This window comes from Drosophila gunungcola, chromosome 3R, assembly GCF_025200985.1.
Source record: "Drosophila gunungcola strain Sukarami chromosome 3R, Dgunungcola_SK_2, whole genome shotgun sequence".
Classification (NCBI taxonomy): domain Eukaryota; kingdom Metazoa; phylum Arthropoda; class Insecta; order Diptera; family Drosophilidae; genus Drosophila; species Drosophila gunungcola.
In genome coordinates this window covers 20474314-20496954 of record NC_069139.1, presented here as the reverse complement: position 1 = coordinate 20496954, position 22641 = coordinate 20474314, and the positions used below count along the sequence as shown (strand labels likewise).

General features: G+C 45.1%; 5 protein-coding genes and 1 long non-coding RNA gene across 9 annotated transcripts; 2 read left to right on the top strand and 4 right to left on the bottom strand.

Moving 5' to 3' along the window:
• Window positions 1-518: 518 nt before the first annotated feature.
• LOC128254611 (uncharacterized) lies at window positions 519-1122 on the bottom strand. Its single transcript, XR_008267565.1, has 2 exons — window positions 1055-1122; window positions 519-623 (listed from the first exon to the last, which is right to left on the bottom strand). It is a non-coding gene; the product is annotated as an uncharacterized LOC128254611 (long non-coding RNA).
• Window positions 1123-2066: 944 nt separating this feature from the next.
• On the top strand, window positions 2067-6989 carry LOC128254442 (tensin-1). Its single transcript, XM_052983566.1, has 2 exons — window positions 2067-4334; window positions 6287-6989. Exon 1 carries the CDS (start codon window positions 2099-2101, stop codon window positions 4262-4264), a length of 2166 nt encoding a protein of 721 aa, XP_052839526.1. The 5' UTR covers window positions 2067-2098; the 3' UTR covers window positions 4265-4334; window positions 6287-6989.
• Window positions 6990-7857: 868 nt separating this feature from the next.
• Window positions 7858-19485, bottom strand: LOC128254372 (F-BAR domain only protein 2). 3 transcript variants are annotated; one of them, XM_052983443.1, is made up of 13 exons: window positions 19346-19485; window positions 14247-14536; window positions 13622-14182; window positions 13358-13553; window positions 12610-13218; window positions 11459-11695; window positions 10914-11019; window positions 10502-10842; window positions 10272-10444; window positions 9477-10210; window positions 9071-9406; window positions 8744-8973; window positions 7858-8672 (listed from the first exon to the last, which is right to left on the bottom strand). In XM_052983443.1, the coding sequence occupies exons 2-13, from the start codon at window positions 14274-14276 to the stop codon at window positions 8575-8577; spliced, it is 3651 nt and encodes a 1216-aa protein (XP_052839403.1). In that variant the 5' UTR covers window positions 14277-14536; window positions 19346-19485; the 3' UTR covers window positions 7858-8574. The 3 variants fall into 3 exon arrangements, with proteins under 3 accessions (XP_052839403.1, XP_052839411.1, XP_052839419.1); XM_052983451.1 differs by having other exon boundaries at window positions 12799-13218; XM_052983459.1 differs by lacking the exon at window positions 11459-11695 and having other exon boundaries at window positions 7859-8672.
• Window positions 14660-19486, bottom strand: LOC128254416 (lysine-specific demethylase 3B). 2 transcript variants are annotated; one of them, XM_052983519.1, is made up of 2 exons: window positions 19346-19486; window positions 14660-17369 (listed from the first exon to the last, which is right to left on the bottom strand). In XM_052983519.1, exon 2 carries the CDS (start codon window positions 17353-17355, stop codon window positions 14791-14793), a length of 2565 nt encoding a protein of 854 aa, XP_052839479.1. In that variant the 5' UTR covers window positions 17356-17369; window positions 19346-19486; the 3' UTR covers window positions 14660-14790. The 2 variants fall into 2 exon arrangements, with proteins under 2 accessions (XP_052839479.1, XP_052839486.1); XM_052983526.1 differs by lacking the exon at window positions 19346-19486 and adding an exon at window positions 18956-19319.
• A 391-nt stretch (window positions 19487-19877) lies between these two features.
• Window positions 19878-20983, top strand: LOC128254561 (39S ribosomal protein L47, mitochondrial). Its single transcript, XM_052983707.1, has 4 exons — window positions 19878-20038; window positions 20117-20393; window positions 20445-20722; window positions 20781-20983. Exons 1-4 carry the CDS (start codon window positions 19935-19937, stop codon window positions 20929-20931), a joined length of 810 nt encoding a protein of 269 aa, XP_052839667.1. The 5' UTR covers window positions 19878-19934; the 3' UTR covers window positions 20932-20983.
• On the bottom strand, window positions 20961-22545 carry LOC128254481 (triadin). The gene is made up of 2 exons (XM_052983624.1): window positions 22436-22545; window positions 20961-22378 (listed from the first exon to the last, which is right to left on the bottom strand). The coding sequence occupies exons 1-2, from the start codon at window positions 22460-22462 to the stop codon at window positions 20987-20989; spliced, it is 1419 nt and encodes a 472-aa protein (XP_052839584.1). The 5' UTR covers window positions 22463-22545; the 3' UTR covers window positions 20961-20986.
• Between the last annotated feature and the right edge of the window lie 96 nt (window positions 22546-22641).

The following is a 22641-nucleotide window of genomic DNA, read 5'->3' as shown; positions in this document are numbered from 1 at the left end:
CCCAAAAACTCCACTCAAAGTATCTTTAACCGACTGTACGATGGCTTTCCATCGTTTTGGCCAACATTAGATGGCCGCATGGGCCTGCAATCCCCGGTTGTCACAACATATGGCTGTGATTGGCATTACCAAAATTCCACATGACTTTGTTTCAAGAGATTTGCGGCAGAAAAAGTTAACAACAACAGATGTTCAAAGCAAAGCGCAAAGCGAAAAAAAGGTAAACGAGTTGCCAACTAGGGACTAAGGCCAACGAAAGAGACGGGGCTAGTGTGGGAGAGAGAGCGAGAGCGGCGACAGGTCACCGGAGAGCGAAAGAGCTCGCAACTTGTTTGTTTGCCACCCACAACTGGCTGCTGGATGAAGAAGAAGAAGAAGATCGCCTCTGCTGGCGTTGGCAGAGCATTTTTGCAGTTACTTTTCATACTTTATTTTTTTAAGCGCACATTTTTGCTGTATTTGATTTTGATTTGTTTTTGTTTGGCTGTCGCTCTACTGACGTCACTTGGCGGTTGATGTTGTTATTTTTGTCGTCTTTGTTGATGTGCCCACCACGACACTTTCTACAAGAAAATGTTGAGAAATCAAAAAAAGATGCGACAGCTTCTTCTCTATGTAAAGCACTGTAAGAAATTAAAATTTATTTTATTTATTTAATTATTTTATTCTTGCTAGACACAAGATAAAATATAGATAAAAGCTCTTTTTATACTCCAATTTTATCATATAGTTCGAATCAATCTTACATTAGTTAAGGAAACGTAAGTATTTTTTCTAAGTGCCTGTTTGTTGGCCTCTTGTCGGTTTGTATATGTATGGGTAATAGCCGCAAAAGTTCATTGGGAAAGTGCAACCTGAACCTGCTGGGAAACAAGACCGCCATTGATTGATAAAGAAAACCCCATTTAAATGGGATAAACGATCGTTTGTTTTACTCCCCCGAAAAACAAATGAAAACCATTCAATGAAACGCAGACGATCTAATTGATGGAAACGCGAAGAGTGCAATCAAGGGACGTGCTTGCAGCTACAGTGGGTGCCATCGGCGAATAACCATTTTAAATGGCCCCCAATTGGGATTGATTGTTACGGGAAGAGAGAGAGAGAAGGGAAGCCAATAAGAGAACGATCTCCCACAGTAGTTATCAATTGGATCCAATACCAACGATGCACACGATGCAATATGCGGGATCTTTGATCGGAATTCGCGTCCAACGTGCGTGGTTCGAACTCTAATCTGTATAGGCTTCGATTGCTTGTTTTGATTAGTTCGTTCGTTTGGCTGGGCCTCCTTCGTGTGTATTCGTAAATAAGTGGGGATGACATCACCGACGCCTCTCTCTCTCTCTCTCTCTCTCTTTTTGTGGCTCCCAATCTCCAATTCTCGCTCTCACTCTCCCATGGATCGATCTCTCTTAGCATTCAACACCTCTTGACGGTGTGTCTGTGTGCATTTTAGCTACAGTGGGCGTGTGGCATTTAAAACCCATGCTAGATATATATATGATTTTTTACTTCAATTATAGTTTGCAATATGTTTTAATTTTTCACTCCTAAGTAAACAATGTAATTTAGATATCATAAAGTCGTCCGATTTTGATGAAATTCTGAAACTTGAAAAACAGTGATGCTGATCAAGAATATATGTCCCTTCACTGCGTTGCAAACTTCTGACTGAAATTATAGTGCCCTCTGCAAAGAAATAATAATAATAATTAAAATTTTTTTTAAATCTGATTTTTCATATATTAAATTACTCATACGCACCGTAGCCATATCGTTGACATTAAAAATTACTCATACGCCGGGCTGGTCACACCTTTAATGTAGTTGTGCAAATTAAGATCAAACATAAAAAAAATGTATTATAATTCTATAATATGGATTAAAAATATTAGTTTCAGACCCACTGAGCCTACACATACCATGCCAGTTGCGGACTTGAGGAGGTTGATTTGTTGTTTGTTGGCCAAATGCCGTGAGCGAGATACGCGAGAGAGCGATACGACACGGATACGCCAACGACGAGGAGCTCTACTCTACGTTTTGAGTTGTATCTTCTCGGTTTTCCAATCAGTCTTTTGGAATTCGCGAAACAATGCGGTCGCCGTACGAAGAAAGCGCTGCTGCCGCCGACCACAAATACCAATACCAATACACCGCGGCCAATAATAACAATAATTACTATAAAAACTATAATGTGAACGGCAATGGGCAGGCGAATGGAAATGGGAATATAAGTGGAAATGGTAATGGTAATGGTAATGGAAATGGAATACCTTATCACGCGCGCGAGAATTCGCTGCCATTTAGCTATGGCATAGCCAAAACATCCACGCCGCTGCGCAAAACTCCGACGCCGACGCGTTCGGATAGTTTTCTAGACTTTGATTTCGGTAAAACCAATAATGGGAGCTCGAGTTCGGGAACTGGCGTTAATGGCAGTACTGGCGATATGATAAAGCCCCCCACCCGGCTGACGAGCCCTTTGCTGGTGCGCAAAACGCTGGGCAGCGGCGTTAGTCCCACCAGTTCCACGAATACCAACACCATAGCCAATACATACCACTACAGGTCGAGCAGCGCAACGCCGACGCCGATGAGAGATAATTTCGAGCAGCTGCTGCGGGAGCGACGCGAAAAGGTCTATAACGAATATAGGAACATAGACAGGGAGTCGGGGGAGCGGGGCCGCGTACCGCCCACTCCGCCACAGCGGCAGTATTATGCCAGTGATTCCTATGGAAATGGTTTGAAGAACGGCAATAGTTCGGGAAATGGCTTGGGCAACGGCGCCCTTTACAGAAACACTTCCCCAAATGGCCTATCCACCAAGTACAACTACGACTTTGAATTCAATCTAAACCTGGATGACGCCAAACCGGAACCCACTCCCTATACCACACGGAATATCCATTTCGAGGATCTGCGACTGGATCAGGATGTGCCAGATGGCGTGGTCAATCGTCGGGCCATGGAACGCAATTATCACACAATTAACAGCTTGGAAACGACCCACAAAAGCCAGCAGTTGGAGCCGTTGGAGCAACTGGGCGCCGTTTATGGCCAGAACCACATGGAGGAGACACTCACGCGCACTCGTCGCGATCTCTCCGCATCCACATCGACATCGAAGTCCACCTCGCCATTGCCAGCACTGGCAGCAGCACCAGCAGCAGCACCAGCTTCGCCCATCTATGCCACCAGCACGAAGAGAGTGAGCAACCCAAATACCAATGGCCAACAGCAGCAGATGACGCCTAGTCCCACCAGCAGGCCAGAAACGCCCGCCTTTCCGGTCACGCCGCGCACGCCTTTTGGGGCATCGTCAGCTTCATCGTCGCCGTTGACCCAGTTGCCCGCCGCGGAGTCCATCTACCAAACAGGGCCACGTCGGCAAGTGCCCCCTTCCCTGCAGCCCATCGAGGTGTCCGCCGATTCCGTGCGGTTTGCCCGGAGTTCGGCCAAGTTCTGGTACAAGCCCAATCTCACGCGCGAGGATGCCATAGCTTTGCTGGCCTCGGCCCAGCCGGGCACGTTCCTGGTCAGGGACTCCACCACGTACAAGAACTCCTACGGCCTGGTGGTGCGGGTGGCTCAACCACCGGCCGGATCCCAAGAGCTGGTGCGCCACTTCCTCATCGAGCCGACGAAGGGGGGTGTGCATCTGAAGGGCTGCGATGACGAGCCGGTGTTCACATCACTGTCCGCCCTAGTCTTCGAGCATTCCATCAGCCAGCTGGCGTTGCCGTGTTTGCTCCGACTGCCCGATCGGGACATAGTGCCGCCGGTGCGGGCCACTACGCCGGCTCAGCAGCATCTGATTGCCCACGGGGCGGCCACCAATGTGCTGTGGCTCTACTCCTGCGACACCGAATCGCTGACTGGCAACGAGGCCATCCGCAAGGCCATCCGGCTGATGTACGCCCAACGACCGGCGCCACAGCCCACGGAGGTGCACTTCAAGGTCTCCTCGCAGGGCATCACGCTCACGGACAATACGCGCAAGAAGTTCTTCCGCAAGCACTACACGGCGGATGTTATCTCGCACTGTGCCATCGACCCGGAGAGCCGGATGTGGACCAGTGAGGGGGAGGCCGACAAGAAGACCATCTTCGCCTTTGTGGCCAGGAGGTCGCACAGCTCTACGGACAACCAGTGTCATGTCTTCTGCGACCTGTCCGTCAGCCAGCCGGCGGCGGCGATTGTTTCGTTCGCCAATCGAACGCTGCCCACTGAAAAGCTGCGCAACTACGTCCTCTAGGAAGGGGCGTGGCACAGGTCAACAGGTCAGCGGGCAGGATTTCACACGGAGTGGAGTGGCGCACAACCAGGTGAGACGCATGGTGGGGTGCAGTTTGTGAGGGGCCATAAAATAGCATTTTTGGGCGCGGTCCGTCCTTGGGAGGCGTAATTGCCGATTACAGTAGTCCGCCGATCGGGTGAACTTTTTCCGCTTAACTGCCATTAGTGATTTACCAATTTAATGACTTTATCTGAAAAACGGTTTGATTATTGATTAAAAGTCGAGTTATTGGTATCACCGAAAAAAAAGGAATAAAAGACAAATCACAATTGTTGTTTTAATAAAAAATTAACAGTTGAATGTTCTAAATCATGAGTGGTGTTTTCTGTAGTTATTTCCTTTTTTCTTTTCTAGAATAAATTTAAAGATTTGCATTTAAAGGATCCTAAAATTCTTACATTATTTTTCCATTCATAATTAATAGTATTAAGAGTACTAAAAGCACTTGACAAGGTTTCTAAAATAATGATTTCGCCAATTTAGTTTTTTCCGGAAAATATTTTTTTACAAATTATAAACCATTCATATACAAAATGCTAAAAGCATTTCTTAGACATTTTTTAGTATTGGTATTCTTTTCAATTAAATTTATTTTATTTTTCAAAAACGCATTGTTTTCAAGTTTGGTTGAGTCATTTTTATTTTTAGAGCCGTTTTCCCTTGTTGTTTGTTTTAAAATAGACATTATTTTTGCTTGCGGTACTTTATTTTTGGATGTCTTAGCTTAAAGTTGTTCTCTCAGAAACTTTCATTGTCTAAAATGCAATACTCTTCAAATATTTGCTTTACCAAGCAGTCACTGTAAATTCATCATCATTCTTCGCTACAAATGGGAAAACTATTAAAAACGATTCAGTTTCTGGGGCCCTTCCGTTCGCTTGGGTTCGTCTTCGGTTTGTTTATTTTATATAACGCCCCGGTTGTTTGTTTGTTTAACGGTTTCCATATACTGCCAAGCACACATCGAGATACACGAATACGTATCCACGAACATTTCTGGCTACACGTTTTTCGCAACGGAAGTTTCTGTCATGAGTCAGTTGCCTATAATTGATTGAGATTCGAACTCAGAATCGAAGAGCCATTCCTTCCTCCCATTAAAAGGTAGCCAAATTCTGGAGGACCGCACCTATCCAGTGGCCCTATTAGGCATTTTTTTCAATTTGATTAATATTCCCATTCACGGTCATGTGCTGAGGTCGCCCGATAAGGCCAAAGCGCTTAACTGTGCATTGCCATGCCACAGAGGCAAGTTTTCATTACCTGCCAGTACTTTATATTCGCTATCAGAATCGGACGGCCAGCCAGGTGATCCACTATACTGTTTATTATAGAGCCGAACATTTGGCTACAAATTGTTGGGACTAAAAAAAGATCTGCCCACGGACGAGTTTATAGTTCTTGATGTGTTGTTGTTTATTTAGCTTAAAAGATACATATTTTTGAATCACTTGATAAGAGACAGAGACTCGTTGCTGATCTCGCTGAGAACATTCTCAAACAATCGCTCGATTCCACCTTGAATTTTTCGGAATTTTTCACTTGAGCCATAAAGCGGAATATGCAAATAAACAGCCGTTCATAGAAATCGATTTTACGTTTCTATATAGCGCAAAAGTTTAAATAAATTCATACGAACCGGCGGGCGTCAATTGCGCATTTCAGAAAAACCGCATACCGAACACACAAAACTTTATTCCAGGCACGTATGCGTTTATTTTTTCTATTTATTCCACTGCCGACGAGGTTCGGATAAAAGTTACTGTAAATAAAAACCGGGGAGGTCTAAAAATAAAATAATATTAATATTTCAAAGAGGGCCCCCACCTCAGACCCCCATTGTTTGTTCGATCGAATGATCTATTTGATCCTCAATTAAGCAATTATACTTGTACAATGTACATATGTACGTACAGTACATTGGAATTTATGACCTTGTTTCTGTGATTTAAATCGAATTTCTTCTTTCATCTCTTGCAGGCAAATGGAATTAGTCGGTTATGCGGAGGAGGAGCCCAGTGCTGTAAGATGTACTAACTAATCACTTTACGAAATTGTGTCTTGCGATATAATGAGCTTAACTACGAATATGTTAACAGAAATGATGTCAGCCGTAGTTTATTTAGACACGCACACACTCAGAACACTCGGCGATATTTATGGCAAAGCTAAAACATATGTACACATGCGTATTATCAACTTGAATTGTCTAAATGCACAGTGGGACAAGTCGACTCTCGATTCTGATAACATTTGTTGTCGAAACCCATTCATAGTTGTTTATATGCAAAATTTATAAACAAAGCCATGAAGATAACATAGTTGTTGAAAGTTCAACGATCCATTTTCGGTAATCTCGTACCACTGTGCAGAGGTTGAAGTGAAATTGATCACCAAAAGTTGTCTGTTTATTAGCAAAAACACTGGATGTGTATATATATCTTTGAGTTGTGTGTTTTTATATAGGGTGCGCTTGTCAGACAAACGGAATTAAACTAATCTACCATATAATTTTAAACCGATTAATGTTATTTTAGCAAGTTGTTGAATAAAACCTAAAAGTGCAAGCTGTCCAGCTTGCTATCCCCTAATTTATGCCAGTAATATCTATATAAATATATGTATACGCTTAAGCCCTACTAATGCAGTCAATATAAATAAAGTGCAATGTTGTTGAACAGAATGATAACCTTTTATTACTATACTTTAAACTGACTGGCGAAAAGCTCAACGCCCAGCATCTGTGTTCTACATTTCAGGGCTGTAAATGTCATATATCAACAGGCATGTGTTAGGTCGGTTGCTTTTGTTGAACAATTAATGGTATATGTACCCACGGGCAAAATACGACAAGCATTTGTATGAACACAACAATTGTTAAGTAATTTAATCTTATCGTTTGCCAACGACGTGATCTCTATGGTCAGCTAACCATTGGAAAGTGTGTAGTACTTTTTGAATTCCAGTCAGTCTCCCTTGCATCAATTGGATTCGTTTATTCCCTGCTTCATAAGATACAATATACCAGATATAAGTAGTCTCTCGCTTAATGGACAAATGCAATATATGAGCAAATGTTTTAAGGCAACCCACAGTCAAGTGTGCCAAGTGAAATGAAAACGCGTCCGTCGACTCGACCTTGAGATCAATTTGTGGCGGCATGACGTCACCGGCTTTCAAAAGCACCACAACGACAGCTGCCTCACGCTTTTCAGAATAAGATTCTTACAGGAATTTACAAATTAAATTTTAGGCTAATGCTCCCCAGCGATCTGTGCACCCACATTTTAATGATTTTGATTTCAGCATTCTATGTTTATTCTATTTTCGACGGGCTGCTAATTTCATATATGTATTTGCCTTGTCAGGCGCCCCAAAGAGACCGAAACCAGTTTGTCATGTTCTTTGCCTAAATTCGATAATTAATTGATCGCGGGAGAAACGGCAGTCGCTGAAAACAGAGACAAACTCCGGTTGCATGGGCTGTGCGGCGTCGGCTTATCCAGACGCCCGGTGACGAAAGCTATATATCCATCGAAATTCCAAGCGAGACGCAATGCAGGTTTTTTGTATCTTACATTTAATACATTTGGATTTGGTTGTGTGTACAAAAGTGAACATAAAATCAACGTTCGGTGTGTGGTTTTTAGATATCTACATAGCTACATACAATATCGTTCGTTTACATCATATTCAGTTAAACATAATAAATACATTTTAATAATATATACTCGCATACGTATATATAACAAATAATACATCCAGATTTTGCAGAGCACGACCCGCATTTCGGACCCCCAGCATGCAGATTCAACATTTCGCTTGGAAAACATAATTCCGTGTGTACAAAAATACATAATAAGCCCTATTTCCAATTCCTCATTGTCTTCAATAAATGGAATACAAATTGATAAAGTTCCATTTTTTCAACATTGTCATTTTACGTTATTTTAATTTATAGCATTTTAAATAAATTTACTGCGGTATATTTGATTTCACAAAATTGACATATTTGTGGTCAAAAATTAAACTTTATCAATTTCAATTTCGCTCTGTGATATCCAAATCGGAATCAAGGGGTGATAATAAAAAGCTCAGAGAAAACTAAGAAGGCTCCACTATTTCTGTGCCTAATTAAATATGGTTTAGGTGTATGTGTGTTTGTCTCATATTTAAGAATAGTTACAAAAATTTTTCTAGTTTTTCACGAGCCTATTGCCATATTGCCATTTTTCGTTTCCATTTACCGTCTATTAATTGGGGAGCAACTAGTTTGACTTCGCCGAATACGGACTGGTGGAACCCACCGACGGAGGTGTGGGCGTAGCTCCACTACGTATACCATCGCCCTCGCACACATATTTTCCTGCAAACCGAAATAGTTACGAGTTAATTTCCTTAGATATCTATTTATACTTGTTGTATACTCAAACTTACCGGAAACGAATCGCCGTTTGACCAGCGATAAGCGATAGCCGCTGCCCTGGAGCTCGAACTCGATGCCCGAGAGTGTGGTGCCCTCGCAGTTGAACTGGGTGGCCAGGAGGGCCGGTGTCGAGGGACCGTCGTTGAGCTCAAGCCGGGCTCGCAAAGTGCCCACTCCGCCATCCTGTGAGTTCTGCGAAATGTCCGTAAAGTTCCACACCAAACGATTCGACTCACCCAACCTGGATCAAACAATAATGAATTAGTATTAAGGAATGAGGAATATTTAAGCTTTAGTTTTCTTTTTTAGCTTTTAGATCTTGCCACTCATTTGCTTACCAAGCGGAATGCGGTTTGGACTGAACATTGCGCACAGATCCGTTGACGGGAACCGATAGAGTGACATTCAGCAGAGGCGAGGCACTGGCCATGGCGTGATTGTTGTACTTGTAGTCCACTTTGAGGGCCGTGTAGCTGGACTCACACTTCCAGTAGCTGACCAGCTGGAAGGGACACGAACTAGCTCCCGGCTTGGTGCGCACCTGGTACTTGAGTATGTCCACGTTGAAGTAGGAGGCGGCCGGGTTATTCTCCGCCTGCCTTCGCAGAAGGGCCGTCAAGGCGCCCATATTAAACTCCAGCATGGTGCTCACAGTACTCGACTGCTGACGATCTCTGTAAGCAATTCGCATAAGAGCTTATTAGAATACGACACCAGAGGCATAATGAAAAGCCGAAAACTTACATTTGCACCAGCTTTCCGTTGGGCACCAGATTCTCCAGATTCTGAACGTGCTTAATGCGAAAACCCAGCTTAGCTGGATTGGGATTATTGGCTAACAGGCCGGCAATGCCGGCTGGGAATGATAACATCATATCACCGGACACCTTCACCTGGCAGCGCGACTCGTCGCTGCCCCGAAAATAGGCGTGAATGATTTCATGGAATGCCACCGCCAGGGGTATGGTGTCCGAAATACCGATCGTGAGCGGCGAAGGACCTCGCGAGGAGCCCACTCCCCCGATGGCCGTGCGGAACTCCAGGCTGCCAATGCTTTCGGCACGATTCATGGCGGTCACGGGAGCCGGAGACATTCGTCCGCGTCCCGGGGCTGTGCCCGTTGCCGCTGGCCCAATAGCAATCATGTCCGAGCGTCGTGATGGCGGTCGCGGTATGGCTATGCTTCCGCCCGCGGACGCTGACGTCGGTGTGGGTATCTGTCTGCCCGGCGGCTTGCCCAGCGTCGCCGATGAAGGTGCCGACATGCTCATGTCACCCAGCTCCGAGAATATATCGCCCAGATCAGCATATCGACTGTTGGTCGTGTTGTTTGCATTGTTATTGTTGGACAGCGTGGGACTCTGCAGCGGGGCATAAGGATGCACACTGGCCGTTGGCGTCGAGGCGTTCGAAATCTCAGGGGACTGCTGGCGAGACGCTTGAGCTCCCCTGGCTGCCTGCAATTGCTGGCTGTGATGCTGAATGGGTAAGGATGTTCAGTTAGTTTATAGTTTGTATGAATCCTTAGGCTAAACTCACTGAAAATACTCCCGTTGGGGACAACGAAATGTTCTCCACGGTGGCGCGCAGCTCATCCACGCTGGCCGACATCGGCGCCTGGCCATTCTTAAGTGGCTTAATGCTCACATGAATCCGGCGCTCCTGTTTGTCATTATCCGAGTCCGTATCCGAGTCGGAGTAGAAACTGCCAGCTAAAATAGTTTCCTCTTCAAATGTGCTCTTACTTAGATTCCAAATCATGGACTTACACTTGTCCTGTCCCTCCTCCCAGGCAATCTCCTTGGCTGGCTGTATGCTGAATCCCTCCTCGTCCACCTCATACCCTGTTCCAGTGCCACTCGAGGCGCCAGGAGCCGTGGTCGAGGCCGAGTTGGTAAGGGCCCCGGCGTTGGGCAAGCTGCCACTGGCAACGGCAGCCCCTCCACTGCCGCCCATGCTGCTCGCCCCCGCCGAATCCACGCTTCCCTGGGCCGAGGTGACCGACAAGGCGGCCAGGCCCCCACCTGCGCTGCTGCCGCTGGAGTTCTGTGTCTTCATGCTGCGTCCATGGTCGTCATAGTCCAGCAGCGTGTTATTGGCTCGCTCCACACTGGAACATTAGAAATGAATCAAGATTTTAATGGTTATTTAGTGTGCGTACTAACTACATTTTGAACTCACCTGGTCAGGCCCTCCTCCTGTATGTGCTCAGCGGCCTCGTTGTCTTTCTTTTTCTTTGCCTTTTTGGTCTTAGTCTTGTCGCGGCGACTTCGTAAAATGCCAGAGACTGTCGGCGAAATGGGATTAATATCAATGTTAGCAGGACATGTGGTTAGTTAAATGGCTGACTTATTAAGCAAGCTACAAACTAATAGAACATATAGGAAAAGTCGCTGAGCTCCAGTTAAGAGTTTGAGGATACTTCAGTGCTAAGACTTTGGTGGAGAAGAAAACTGCTTTATGGTGGGCAACAATTCACAGTAGTAAACTTAAATGTAATGTCTTTCTCAGAACTCAAACACCGCCGTAAAGTGATTTAAAAATGGTTGAATGTTAATCGGGTATGAGAGAACAATAAGCACACAGAAAAGCCTTTACATATTAAACCTAAGTACATGCATATTTTTTTTGTTTAGGTGGTTTTGGACCCGTACAGGTGTTTTAGTAGTGGGACGGGGGGTGAAACGGGGGCCAATCACTTTCATTGACATTCTTGAATCATTTACCCTGAGAGTTTGATGTGAATATATTTAAAAGTGACGTTGCACGTCTGGACGTTGTCGTTGTGGCGGTTGCTGCTGCTGCAGATGTTGCTGCCGTAGCCGCTGCAGTCTGTTGTAGGTGATCTTGCTCATTTAATGATTTCGATAGCTGCTGCTCGCTTGTCGTTGCATTCAATTGCTTCTTATTAGCCGCACTTGCGGTTGGAGTTAAGGCCTCTGCCGGTTGCTGTGGTGCTTGATCTAAAGTTTTGATTTCGATTAGTCGATCGGTGGATGGATGGGTGGATGATAGGGATGAGCAATGGCGGTTGATGGATGGCGGATGCGATGGAAATGATGTTGGATGTGTACAAAGCGTGGAACACGGAAATAAGAAGCATAGAAAAAGATTGTAGTTGTTAGTGCTGTTAGTTAAATGGCTTTGATGGCATTTGTGTGTGCGATTTGGTGTGCAGTAGTTTATGTAGATACTCCCGAGAAGTGTCTGATTGGTTGGCTGGTGTTTGAGTGTACAATTTCAGATAGTTTTTAACTTAAAAGGAGAGTAATAAAATAATAAAAATAAATAAAATTATATACATAAGGAATAGATATGAGGAAATCATAGTTAATTTACAAATATTAGTGACGTAAGTTGCTTCCAATACTCTGTATCAAGACTATTTAGTAATGATTGCTGTACCACGAAAAAATACTTTTGATATTCAATTTTGGTTATTTCTTAAGGCCTCTTCACACAGTCAGATTTCTTATTTAATTGTTCTCTGTTTTTGCTTTAATAGTAATGTATGTTTTATAAACAACTTTGAAATATCTATAAACCCCAAAAAGGATTACCAAAAAAACTAAACTGAGAAAATAAACTTTGTAATCAGGCCACCACCAACTTTAAACAAAACATTCGACTCAGCACTCTTAAAAAACATTTTTTTATAAAACAACTGAAGCTTGAATAAAAATGAATATGAAGGTAACCTATGTCACGTACATAAATATATCTAAGAACAGATAAGAATTATGTTACAATAGAAACAGCTAGAGTTTAAACTGATAGTTCTGACGAATACTTAGGAGGAGAAACTAATAACCATTAAGGGTACGAAACAAAAATAATAAATTAAAGCAAAAACCAAATAAAATCAAAGAGAATGAACCTTGATTGCTAGTATCCTCAGAATTGGGGGAATTTTTGGTGATATTGGTGGTGAGATTATTCGTGCCAGTTGTTGTTGTAGTTGTTGCTGTTGTGTTGTTGGTGTTCAAGTTGTTGCTATTGTTGCTTGCTGTTGTTGTCGTGATGGTGGTATTGTTGTTGGTGCTGCCACTTCCGCTTCCGCTCATACCGAAATTTCCGGCGCCCGTCGACTGCTGCTGTTTGGCAGTGGGCAAAAACCAGGACCGCAGACTCTTCACCGTGGACGTGGCTCCCCCAGTAGGTTGTGCCTGGATCGGCGTGGCATTCGATCCCGCCAGCATGTCCGGCGATGTGGGACGCGGCGATCCCATGGCACCCAATATCGGATCCTCGGCATAGGGAATGCTTCCGCTGGCCGCACTTCCGCTGCCCAAAGAGATCGCTGCCAAGGCATCGCCCCTCTGGTCCATGGAAACCACGCTTCCCGAGGCTGTTGCCGCCGCATTGCCAGCCCGCAGAGCTGCCTGAATGCTGGTGGCCGAATTCGAATTGGATGCGGTGGCAGAAACCTGCGGCTGCTGCAGTCGAGAACCACTCGACAGGGCCACATACTCCAGCTCGGGCATTTCTGTTAATAGAACAGAGTTAATCATAAGCAAAAATATAGATTTGTCAGATATATAAAAAAATATAAAGAACAAAATTTAAACAAAAACTCGATATAAATTAAATACACGAAAGCTTTCCCGTTCAAAGTGCCAACATACCTGGCTTCTCCAGACCCGTGTACTTGTTGAGCACAAACTGTTCCAGGAGTTTGTCCACCGACATGTCGACAAACTGCCTCTTAAAGTCGGAATGTACTTGTCCCACCATATCGTGATTGTTCTGCAGCATTTCTAAATAGGTAGACAGGAACTCTTTCATTTGGCGCAGATGCACCTCCTCAATCTCTTGAAAGCGCTAAAAATAAAACATGTTGAAAGGCGTAAGCTCCGAAAGGGCTATTAGTTAACTAATAATATCCATACCTTGCAGGTCTGTGTCATGCGTCTCTCGAACTCGTTCTTAATGGGATTATGCTTGTCCAACAAAGCCTTGTACTCCTCCTGCAATTTCTTGAGTTTGCTCTCCAGTTTCTCGGCATCCTTGTGCGAGCCGTTGTCCTTGCGCAACTTCTCCAGCTCCTGCACCTTGCTGGCGTAGAGGTCCCGCAACTTCTGCACTGCCACGGTCGACGTTTGGATGGCCTGTACACATTCCAGGGTCTGTGATTCCTCCTCCTTGACGGACTTGTGCTTCTTGTGCAGCTCGTCGGCATACTTGGCCACATCCTTGACCAGCTCGGTCAGCTTCTGCACCATCTGCAGATGGAGGGTGGAAAGCTTTTCCGCCGAAGTTCGCAGTATGGTCCAAACGGGAGCAAATGTACTGTTCAGGGTGCCAGCCTTGTGAGCCAGCTTGGACATCATCTTCGAGTTCTGCTCCTCAATGTTGGACTTTTCGCGCAGAAACTCGGACAACTCCTTGCTGGCCACCAGGCCAAACTTCATGTTGTGATACAAGACATCGTAACCATTGTTCTTCTCGCCCTGTAAATGAAATTTTGTATTTATTTATGAAGAACCATTATCCATTTAGGGTTATTTTGCTTACCCAAAAGTAATCGTTGAAATCCACCGTCATCTCGCTGCTTGTTTCTCGAATCCCTAGGCTAGTTTAGCTAAATATTATGTTCCTTCTGTCCTCTCAATTAACGTAAAAGGCTTTCTGGCGTTGTAATTGACTTGACTTCTCAAAAGGTTCCAGGAGTTCAACGATCTTAACGATGCTATTGTCTGTCTGGGCTGGACTCCTCATCATCAGTTTCAGTTCCGTCCTCAGCATGCATGGGCATTTGTTGCTGGCGTGTGTCTTTTTTAGACCTAGTCTCTTCTATCTAGATACTAAAAGTTAATTTAATGCAAAAATGTTGTGTTATCAAATATGATTATAATTGGGGATAAATGAAAGTGTTAGTTAAATGTTGAATCCTTTTGGTATTTTATAAACAGAGAAGTCACTTATTTATGTTTGTTTCTAAGTGGGTATTTATTGAATTTTAGACAAATTAAAATCTTAAGAAGTAGAACATGTTTGTAAAAAATAATCATAATTGTTTGAAACAAAAGAGAATAAACATGAAATATGTAAGTGCGATCTATTCCGCCTGTAGCTTGGCCATTTCCGCATCTATGCGCTCGTCCAAAGCCCTGGTAAGAATGGTGCAGCAGTCCTTGATGGCATGGTAGATAATATTCTTGATCTGCAGCTTGTCCTCATGATTTGTATGGGAGTGCGAGAGTCTTCTAAACTCGTGGGTGAGATGATAGCAGTGAGTTATGTTTTCTGGCGAGACAAAGTCCTCGGCCACCTTGATGCAGTTGTGCAGATTCTGGACTTGATGGGGTGCGCCAGCTGGTATGAAGACAGCATCCCCCAAGCACTGGACAATGGGGTGTCCCTCCACTCCGTATTCCTTGAACAAACGGGCCCGCAACTTGTCGTCCAGATACCAATTCTGATCGTGGATTGGATCGTGATCGGGCTCCAGGCGGAAACCCTTCTCCAGGGTCACACGGTTAAGCAAGTCCCTTATTTTGTCTGCATCGCGAGCCGGAAATATGTGCCACAACGCTCCGGGTAAGACATCTGGTGACTGGCAACGAGCTCTGGTGATATAATCGCAACCGCCGAGAGCAATGGCTTTCTGCGTGGCCGCCAACTGCGGCTTAGTGTCTCCGTCCTGGGGGATTCCTACATAAACCATTATGTTGACTGCATCCGAAATGTCCAGGTGAAGATTGGTGGTGCCCTTGTCCGGATGCAAAGCCGAGCCGTATGCATTGTACATTTTGGGCCCCAAGTCGGGTGGGACAAACATTTTGGGCAGACAGCTAGCAATGTTTAGGTTTCCCGTTCGCAGTGTGTACTCCGGCATGGGCAGTCCCTTCATCAGATCCGCAAACCTGGTGGGTAGAATCTCGGCAAAATCATCACCCGGCGGCCAATCCTTAAGCTTCAAGAGCATCGGCTTGCCATTGGCATCTAGCAGACGCTTGCTCATGCACTGAAATCCCTCCCAGAAGTGTCGCATCGGCTGATTGGGCACGAGATTTCCATTCAGGCAGTTGATCAGATCGTTCGGCTTTTCGCCAAAGTCACGACAGAAGGCCTGCGGATGCCAGAGGTCCAAGTTCAAAGAGCGAGCCACCTCCGAGATCATAACGGGCTGGCCACACTTCCACACCTCCTGGTAAAGGACTCGATTATCCGGATGCATGGCGTCCGTGAGGCGCAGCAGCTTGCCATCGCAGAGCCACTCGTGTGGAACACCGGGTGCCAACTGAGTGGAGTGGGCCAAAGTCATGGCCCTGGGTGGAAGGAATCTTCTCAAACCGGCCAACCCCTTCCTCAAAAAATTAATGTGCTTGAAATTGTCAAAAGCCGTGGTTATGGGATCCTTTCCCAAAGTCTCCTTTGTCCACACTCGCCCTGGCACATAGTCTATGCCCCGCTCTCTGGCAAACTCCAGCTTCTTGGCGTGCAACTGTTCAAGGCGCTGTTGCTGGTGCAGCTTCTGCTCGGAGGCCAGCGAGGAGAAGCTAGTGTGCTGTTTCAACTGGGACTCCTTAATCATGTCCTGGATCAACTCGTTTAGTTGGGCGTCCTCGACCGCCTGCTTGCTCAGCAGACATCCGCACACCTGTGGCACCTGCCACAAAGAGCGCACCTCGTGCAACAGCCGGCCCAAGACATTCAGGGCATCTCCGGCTATGATCTGGGTCAGCATCAGCTCGGTGAGGGCATGCTCCTGGGGACCACTGGGATCGGTGCAGAGGAGCCAGTGATACTCGTCGCATCCCTTTTGGGTAGCCGTCTCCACGCGTCGCAGTCGCTGCCCCTCCTTGCGATCCTTGAAGCAATCCAGGCACACCCCAAAGCCGCACTTGCGACAGGTCCAGTGATAGTTGAACAGCGTGGTGTCGCACACATCGCAAATCTCTCTGGTGCCCTTCACGGCCTTCTTCCAAGCGATGGTGCCGTCTGGGTTCTGATGCAATCTCAAAGCCTCCGCCTCCTGGCGCCACAAGTAACAAAACTGATCGCCGGCATGGAGCAGGATGTACCTGCAAACCTGTATGTCCATGTAACCGCTAGTCGGGGCTGTACTTCCATCTGGCTGCCAAATGGCAGTGTCCTCCGGTGTGGGCTCGCTATAAGGATTTGGGAAACCAACCACTCCCAACTCTCCCTTCTCATTAAACTGCAGGCGTCGGAATTCATAAAACCGGCAATAGACATCGTGTACGGCGCTGGTTTCACCCTCTTTGGGCACCACATTTCGCCTTCGGCACTCCCGACACTTGGGAATCGGCGAGGAGCCTACTGCTGGCTGTGCTTGCTGTAGCTTAAAGCAGGGCAAATCTTGCAAAAATATCGATCCACTGGTCCGAAAATCATTGTATCGTTGCTGCTCTTCTTGAGTCAGTGGCGGCAATTGTTCCAGGTTCTCTTCTTCCTGCTGCTGAGCCTGATCCACCTTTACATTGGCTTGCTCCACATCCCGGCAAGCTCTCTTCGTGGGGGAGGAGTCATTGGATATGTGTATCTCAATGATGGATTTTGGTTCTGAGCGAGTGGACATTGGAGATGTGGCCGAGGGCACGGTACGCTTTCGGCTTGTTCTTGAGGCGACAAGCGCCGCCAATTCTTTTTGCGACATTTCGGCTGTTCGGTCTTCGGAAACGAGAAAAGATGGAAAAAAGAAAGATCGAGGTTTGAGGGTTTTTCTTTTAGACTCTTCAACTGGCGCCCTGGTAATGCTTCTCGTGAGGAGGTGGCTGCTGCTCCGTGCTCCCTGCTCTTGCTGCGCTATGTTTTGTTTACTTTACGCCTCGCCTCTCGTTCTTCCGTTCGCGTTTGGCCGGATTTCGCGCTTCTTGCACACGATTACAACGCGACCGGTGTTGCAACATTGCCGGTAATGTGGCAAACAACTTTCGTTGGCTTTCTTCTTCAATGCACACGCATATTTTAATGAATAGAGCAGAGCTTTAAGAGAATACAGCACAACTACTCACTGCCTCCACATTACCAGGCACACAGATAACACTTAAAAGTAACTTATATTAGCTTACAGTATAATAAATTAATGATTTGGACAGTAAGACAGAACAAAACAATATAAATCCGTTTCCAGTTACAATAAGAATATTTTCAAAGTAACATACCACACACTCACAAAACTATTTTTATTCAAAATTGATGTTGGACTGCTTGATATTTTATTTCTAATGTTTTTGAAGCAGAGCAACAATAACTATATAAAGGCCCACCGTAAACTACGTACAAACTACAAACTTATTTGGAGCAGAGATATTTACTTTTGTAAATAAATGACTATTTGGTTTCATAATCAGATTATTTGTGTTTGTCAAATAGATCACGAGAAATCAATAAACTACTGATGAAGTTTTAAAATCACGTATACGTAATGATGTCATAGTTACAGTCATATTTAAAGAAAAAAAATGCTGTTAAATTTAAGTTAAGAAGGCCAATTTATATCAACTTATTTATTTGCAACAAAAATAAACATTATAAGTTGTATAGTCGAGTGTTAAAGATAAGCACAGTCCATACAAAAAATCCACATGTGTGTACGAATCAGCATAATATGGGCGTTACAAATTAAAAGCTAGCAGAATTCTTGATAAAGCCCTCTAAAAACTCATTCCAAGTTTGGAGAACCGAAAATTCCTCTATTTGTTGCTACTTTTACTAAGAACACGATAATCAAATGGAGGCAAACGAAACCTTTTTGTAAGGTTATCGCACGATATGGCGAGGTTTCCGGGGATTGGAACTACTAACAGCTCTGTTAACAGGGGCAACAAGTGTCGCCGAGTCCAGAAATACGAACCGCAGGGAAATGCAGAACCCGGATAATTGAGGCGACACCGAGAAATTAACCCCTGGCTGACACATAAAAACAGAGGAGCAAGAAAACCTACAAACATAATGACTTGTTTTGTTTTTTGGACGTTCACCGCCGAGCAAAAGTCTTACGAAAATCGGGAAGAGAGAAGTGAAAAAAGAATGAAAGGCCAAAGAAAACCCTACAAGCGACTCCACCCCCTTTGCCAAATTGATCAATCAATTCTCTATCTCTGACCTTTTAATTCGATGAAGGTCTGCACTTTATATAACGAAAATAACAACAATGGTGTAACCCGAATTTTTGTACACTTCTCTGGATTTATGTTCCCAGATAACGCCGTTAGATAAATATTTATGTATGCTACACTGCACTGCCCACTTACACTACCAATTTCGTGCAGCTCGGCAACACTGTCCTATTACTACATCGCTCTAGATTTGATTTTTTTTCCGTTTTTGGTCAATGAATTTGTTTTTGGTCGCCCATTTAGAGGTGCAAATTGGTTGAATTTGCTGTGATAAATGCACAATTAATAAGCACTTGGCACTGCAGGGAATGCATTCGTTGCAATTCAGAACCGCTGCCTTTGTCGAGTTTTATCAATTTAAATTTGTGTACTGAATGCCACACACACTAACACTCGCACTCACGCACACACACACCCACACGGAAAACTTGGCGTTCCTGCATACCAAGTGGATTGGATGGATAGAACAAACAAGCCATCTTTTCAACAACTTATTGCAGTACCTTCGGGGGAGTGGCCACTTACATTTACTTATTGCATGCTGGGCAACCGCTTGAGTGTAAATTCTGTGAAACTTTGCCCGTGTAAATTTCAGTTGATTAGGAAAAAATTCGATTTTTCATTAGCACAGAGCGAAGCGCAGCTAGAGCTAGAGATGGAGAAACATCGATGCCAGCATCGATTAGTTGAGAGCGCGAGTGGTTGAAAACTTGGACGCCTTCATCGATGAAATCGTTGTTTTAAAAATATCGGTCTAACCGATTTTTGGTGGACTTATCCAAAACACATCACTACAGTTCTGGCATCTACAGAAACTACGTTTTGAAAAAAAAATCCTTGTATCCTTCACTTTATTGTGCCTTTAACCACAACAATGTGAAGAAATTAATGCGGAAATTTGAATCGGCTTAAGAAATATGGCCGTTTTAAATTTGATTTCGAACTACAATGAAACATCGATACTTTCCGCCAAAACATCGGTGCCCGTGTCGATATTTTGCGGTATCGTGCTATCAAAATGTATTGGGACACAAACCATGCAACTGTATCGCTTGCTGCCAAGTTCTTCCAATTTAAAGACGGTCACACTCTCTGCCGGACAGCTGTTGGAAAAATGTCTTCAACGTTAATAAAATGTTTTAATTTGGCTAAAACTGTGGGAAATGCAACGGTGAAGAGCTTACTGACCGCTCCCAAGCAGCCATGGCAAGCCTGCAGGTGAGTCCTGTCAGACACAACCGACTTTCACACAGCATTACCAACAAAAGCGCGCCATTGTTTTTATGTAATATGTAGTGCGGTCGCCCTGCAGACGCCGCATGCCCAGATGCAGATGCACACTTCACCTGTTCGCCGGGATCTGATGGAGTTCTTTGACGACAAGAAGAACTGGAGCGAGACCGAGGTGAAGGTGGGCCGTGCCTGGCGGACAGAGGAGCTGCGCATCAAGTCCAACAAGGAGCTGCACCAGTTGTGGTTCGTGCTCCTCAAGGAGCGCAACATGTTGATGACCATGGAGCACGAGTGCAACGACAAAATGGAAGTATTTCCCAGCCCAGAGCGTATTGATAAGGTAGGCTATATAACCTGATCTGAGGTGAGCCGATATTAACCCTAATTCCAGGTGAAGATTTCCATGGAGAACCTGGAGACAGTGGTTAGGGAGCGCAACAAAGCGTATCACCTGTTGGAGACAGGTGAAACCGGCGAGCGGCCCCAGAAGCCGGTGCAGAACGCATTCGGCCTGCAGGTCTCCTACAAATCCTGCGAACACGTCCTGCCACCCTTCATGAACCTCAAATGGATCAAGTCCCGCAACATTGGCTTCGGCGGCCGAGCCGTTAACAGATTCCTGCTGAAGTACCGCGAGAAGCTCTACAATGCCAAGCGCAAGGCCAAGAAGTGAGTGTACTGGGGTTGTATCGAGAATCCTTATTTCTAAAATCTTAAACATTTGCAGCCGCTCCCGCAACGAAGTCATGATGATCCTGCGCCGCAATCCCAACTTCGACCTGGGCGTGCTGCGTCGCCAATTCCCCGATGTGAACGTTGACAAGCTGTGCAATGAGGACAAGGTTCGAGGTCACTATGTGCCCAAGGTTGGCGTTTGAGCTGGGACGATTGCAGTTATTTAGTGATTAAAACAACAAAATACCAACAATATTTTTAATCTTCATCAAACTTAATCTTGGTACCCTGGAAGGCAGCGATTTTGGGTTTAAACTTCTGCTTTGCCACCCAAGAGGGATGCATGCCCTCGGTGGATAAGGGAGCAGCAGTCGGGGCTGGAGGATTAATCTGAGAAGCTCTAGTCTCAGACGCCTGTCCATTGTCGCCAAATGTGATCTTCTTGCCCTTAAAATCACTGATAATTGGTTTCTGCTGCTGCTTTGCCAGCCAGGAGGGATGGCGATCATCAGTTGGCTTTTTGGCTCTGAACTCCTGCTGTCTTTCGGGTCTTTCCTGGTATGTGTTTGTCCTTCGCTCTTCGTTGCGAAAGCTTTTGACTGGCGGCGGCCTCTGTTCCTCTTCAGCTTCACTGTCGTCGTCCCCGGAAAGAACGACAGCCGTGGATAAGTAGGGCTGACCCGATTCAGTAATGAAAAAGGGATCAACAACATGTGTAGGGCGATTATTGTCAGGTTTGGGTTCGTCTTCTTCAATGCTGGGCTGCCGTTCTGGTTTAGGTTTAGGCTTCTGTTCTTTGGCAGGTTTTCTTTCCAAAGGCTTAGGCTTAGTTTCTTTCGGCTTGACTTTAGGCTGTGGCTGGTTGTCTTGAGACTGGTTTGTCTGTTTTTCATTGATTTTCTTTACAGATTCCTTTTTGGGCTTCTCTGGTTTCAACTGATCGTCTTTTTGAACATTTGGTTTTTCTTTCTTTAGGTTCTTTTCCTTTTTAGCAAGTGGTTTTTCTGTCTTACGTTTTTTATCCTTTTTCTCTGTAGATAAAGTTTGAGGTTTCTCTGGTTTGGTTGGAGATTTGGAGATCTCTGGCTGATCCTCTTGGCTGACTTCAAGACTAGATGTATCCTCCGCTTCTGCTCCCTCAACTTCTGATCCCCCCACTTTATTTTGCTCCAACCACTCTAATCTGTTTTTGGTTAAGGCCTTCTGCTCTTTTAGCTCCTTGCGTTTCCTCTTCCGCTCCTCAGTGCGCTCTATTTTAGCTCGGCGTTTGCTCGTCTCCAGGATCTCCTCGCGCCATTTGGCCTCCTTATCTGTGCTCAGCTTGAGGGTCTCCACAAAAGTGTCCACCAATCCGTGCATCAGTTTATTTAGCCGCAGCATGGCGATGCCCAGTTCATCCGGAGTGGAGCGCTCGTTGGCGATAACCGCATTGGGATTTGTGCCCTCCTGGAGGAGCGATTGACGCGCTATGTCCAGACATTTCAGGGTCTTCAGCTGAACCAGGCATTCGCTGTTTTTACGCAGGCGAATCTTCTCCTTTTCACTGTCTGGATTTTTGGTCAGAACATTTTTCGTCTTTCGCAGCTTCTGGACAAGCTTGGCAATGGTCTGTGCACGTGCCTTCTGGATCACTTTCTTGTTGGAAATCACCTGTCCAAATTCTCATTGATGAAATGCTCAAGTTTAATTTAAAAGAGATTTATTTACCAAATTATTGAATTTTAATCTGTCCATGCTGCTTTCGTACAGTGGTGGTCGTGCTAAATGGTTAAGGTTTGCGTCTGGTCTAAGAAATGTTTGCCTTGGAGCTGCCAACCTTATTTGTTATTTTAACTTGGAAAATGTCAATCTGTTTTCTTGGAACGATGTTTCAATTAGGTTTTTTTCTTTTTGTGCTTAATTTTTTTAAGGAG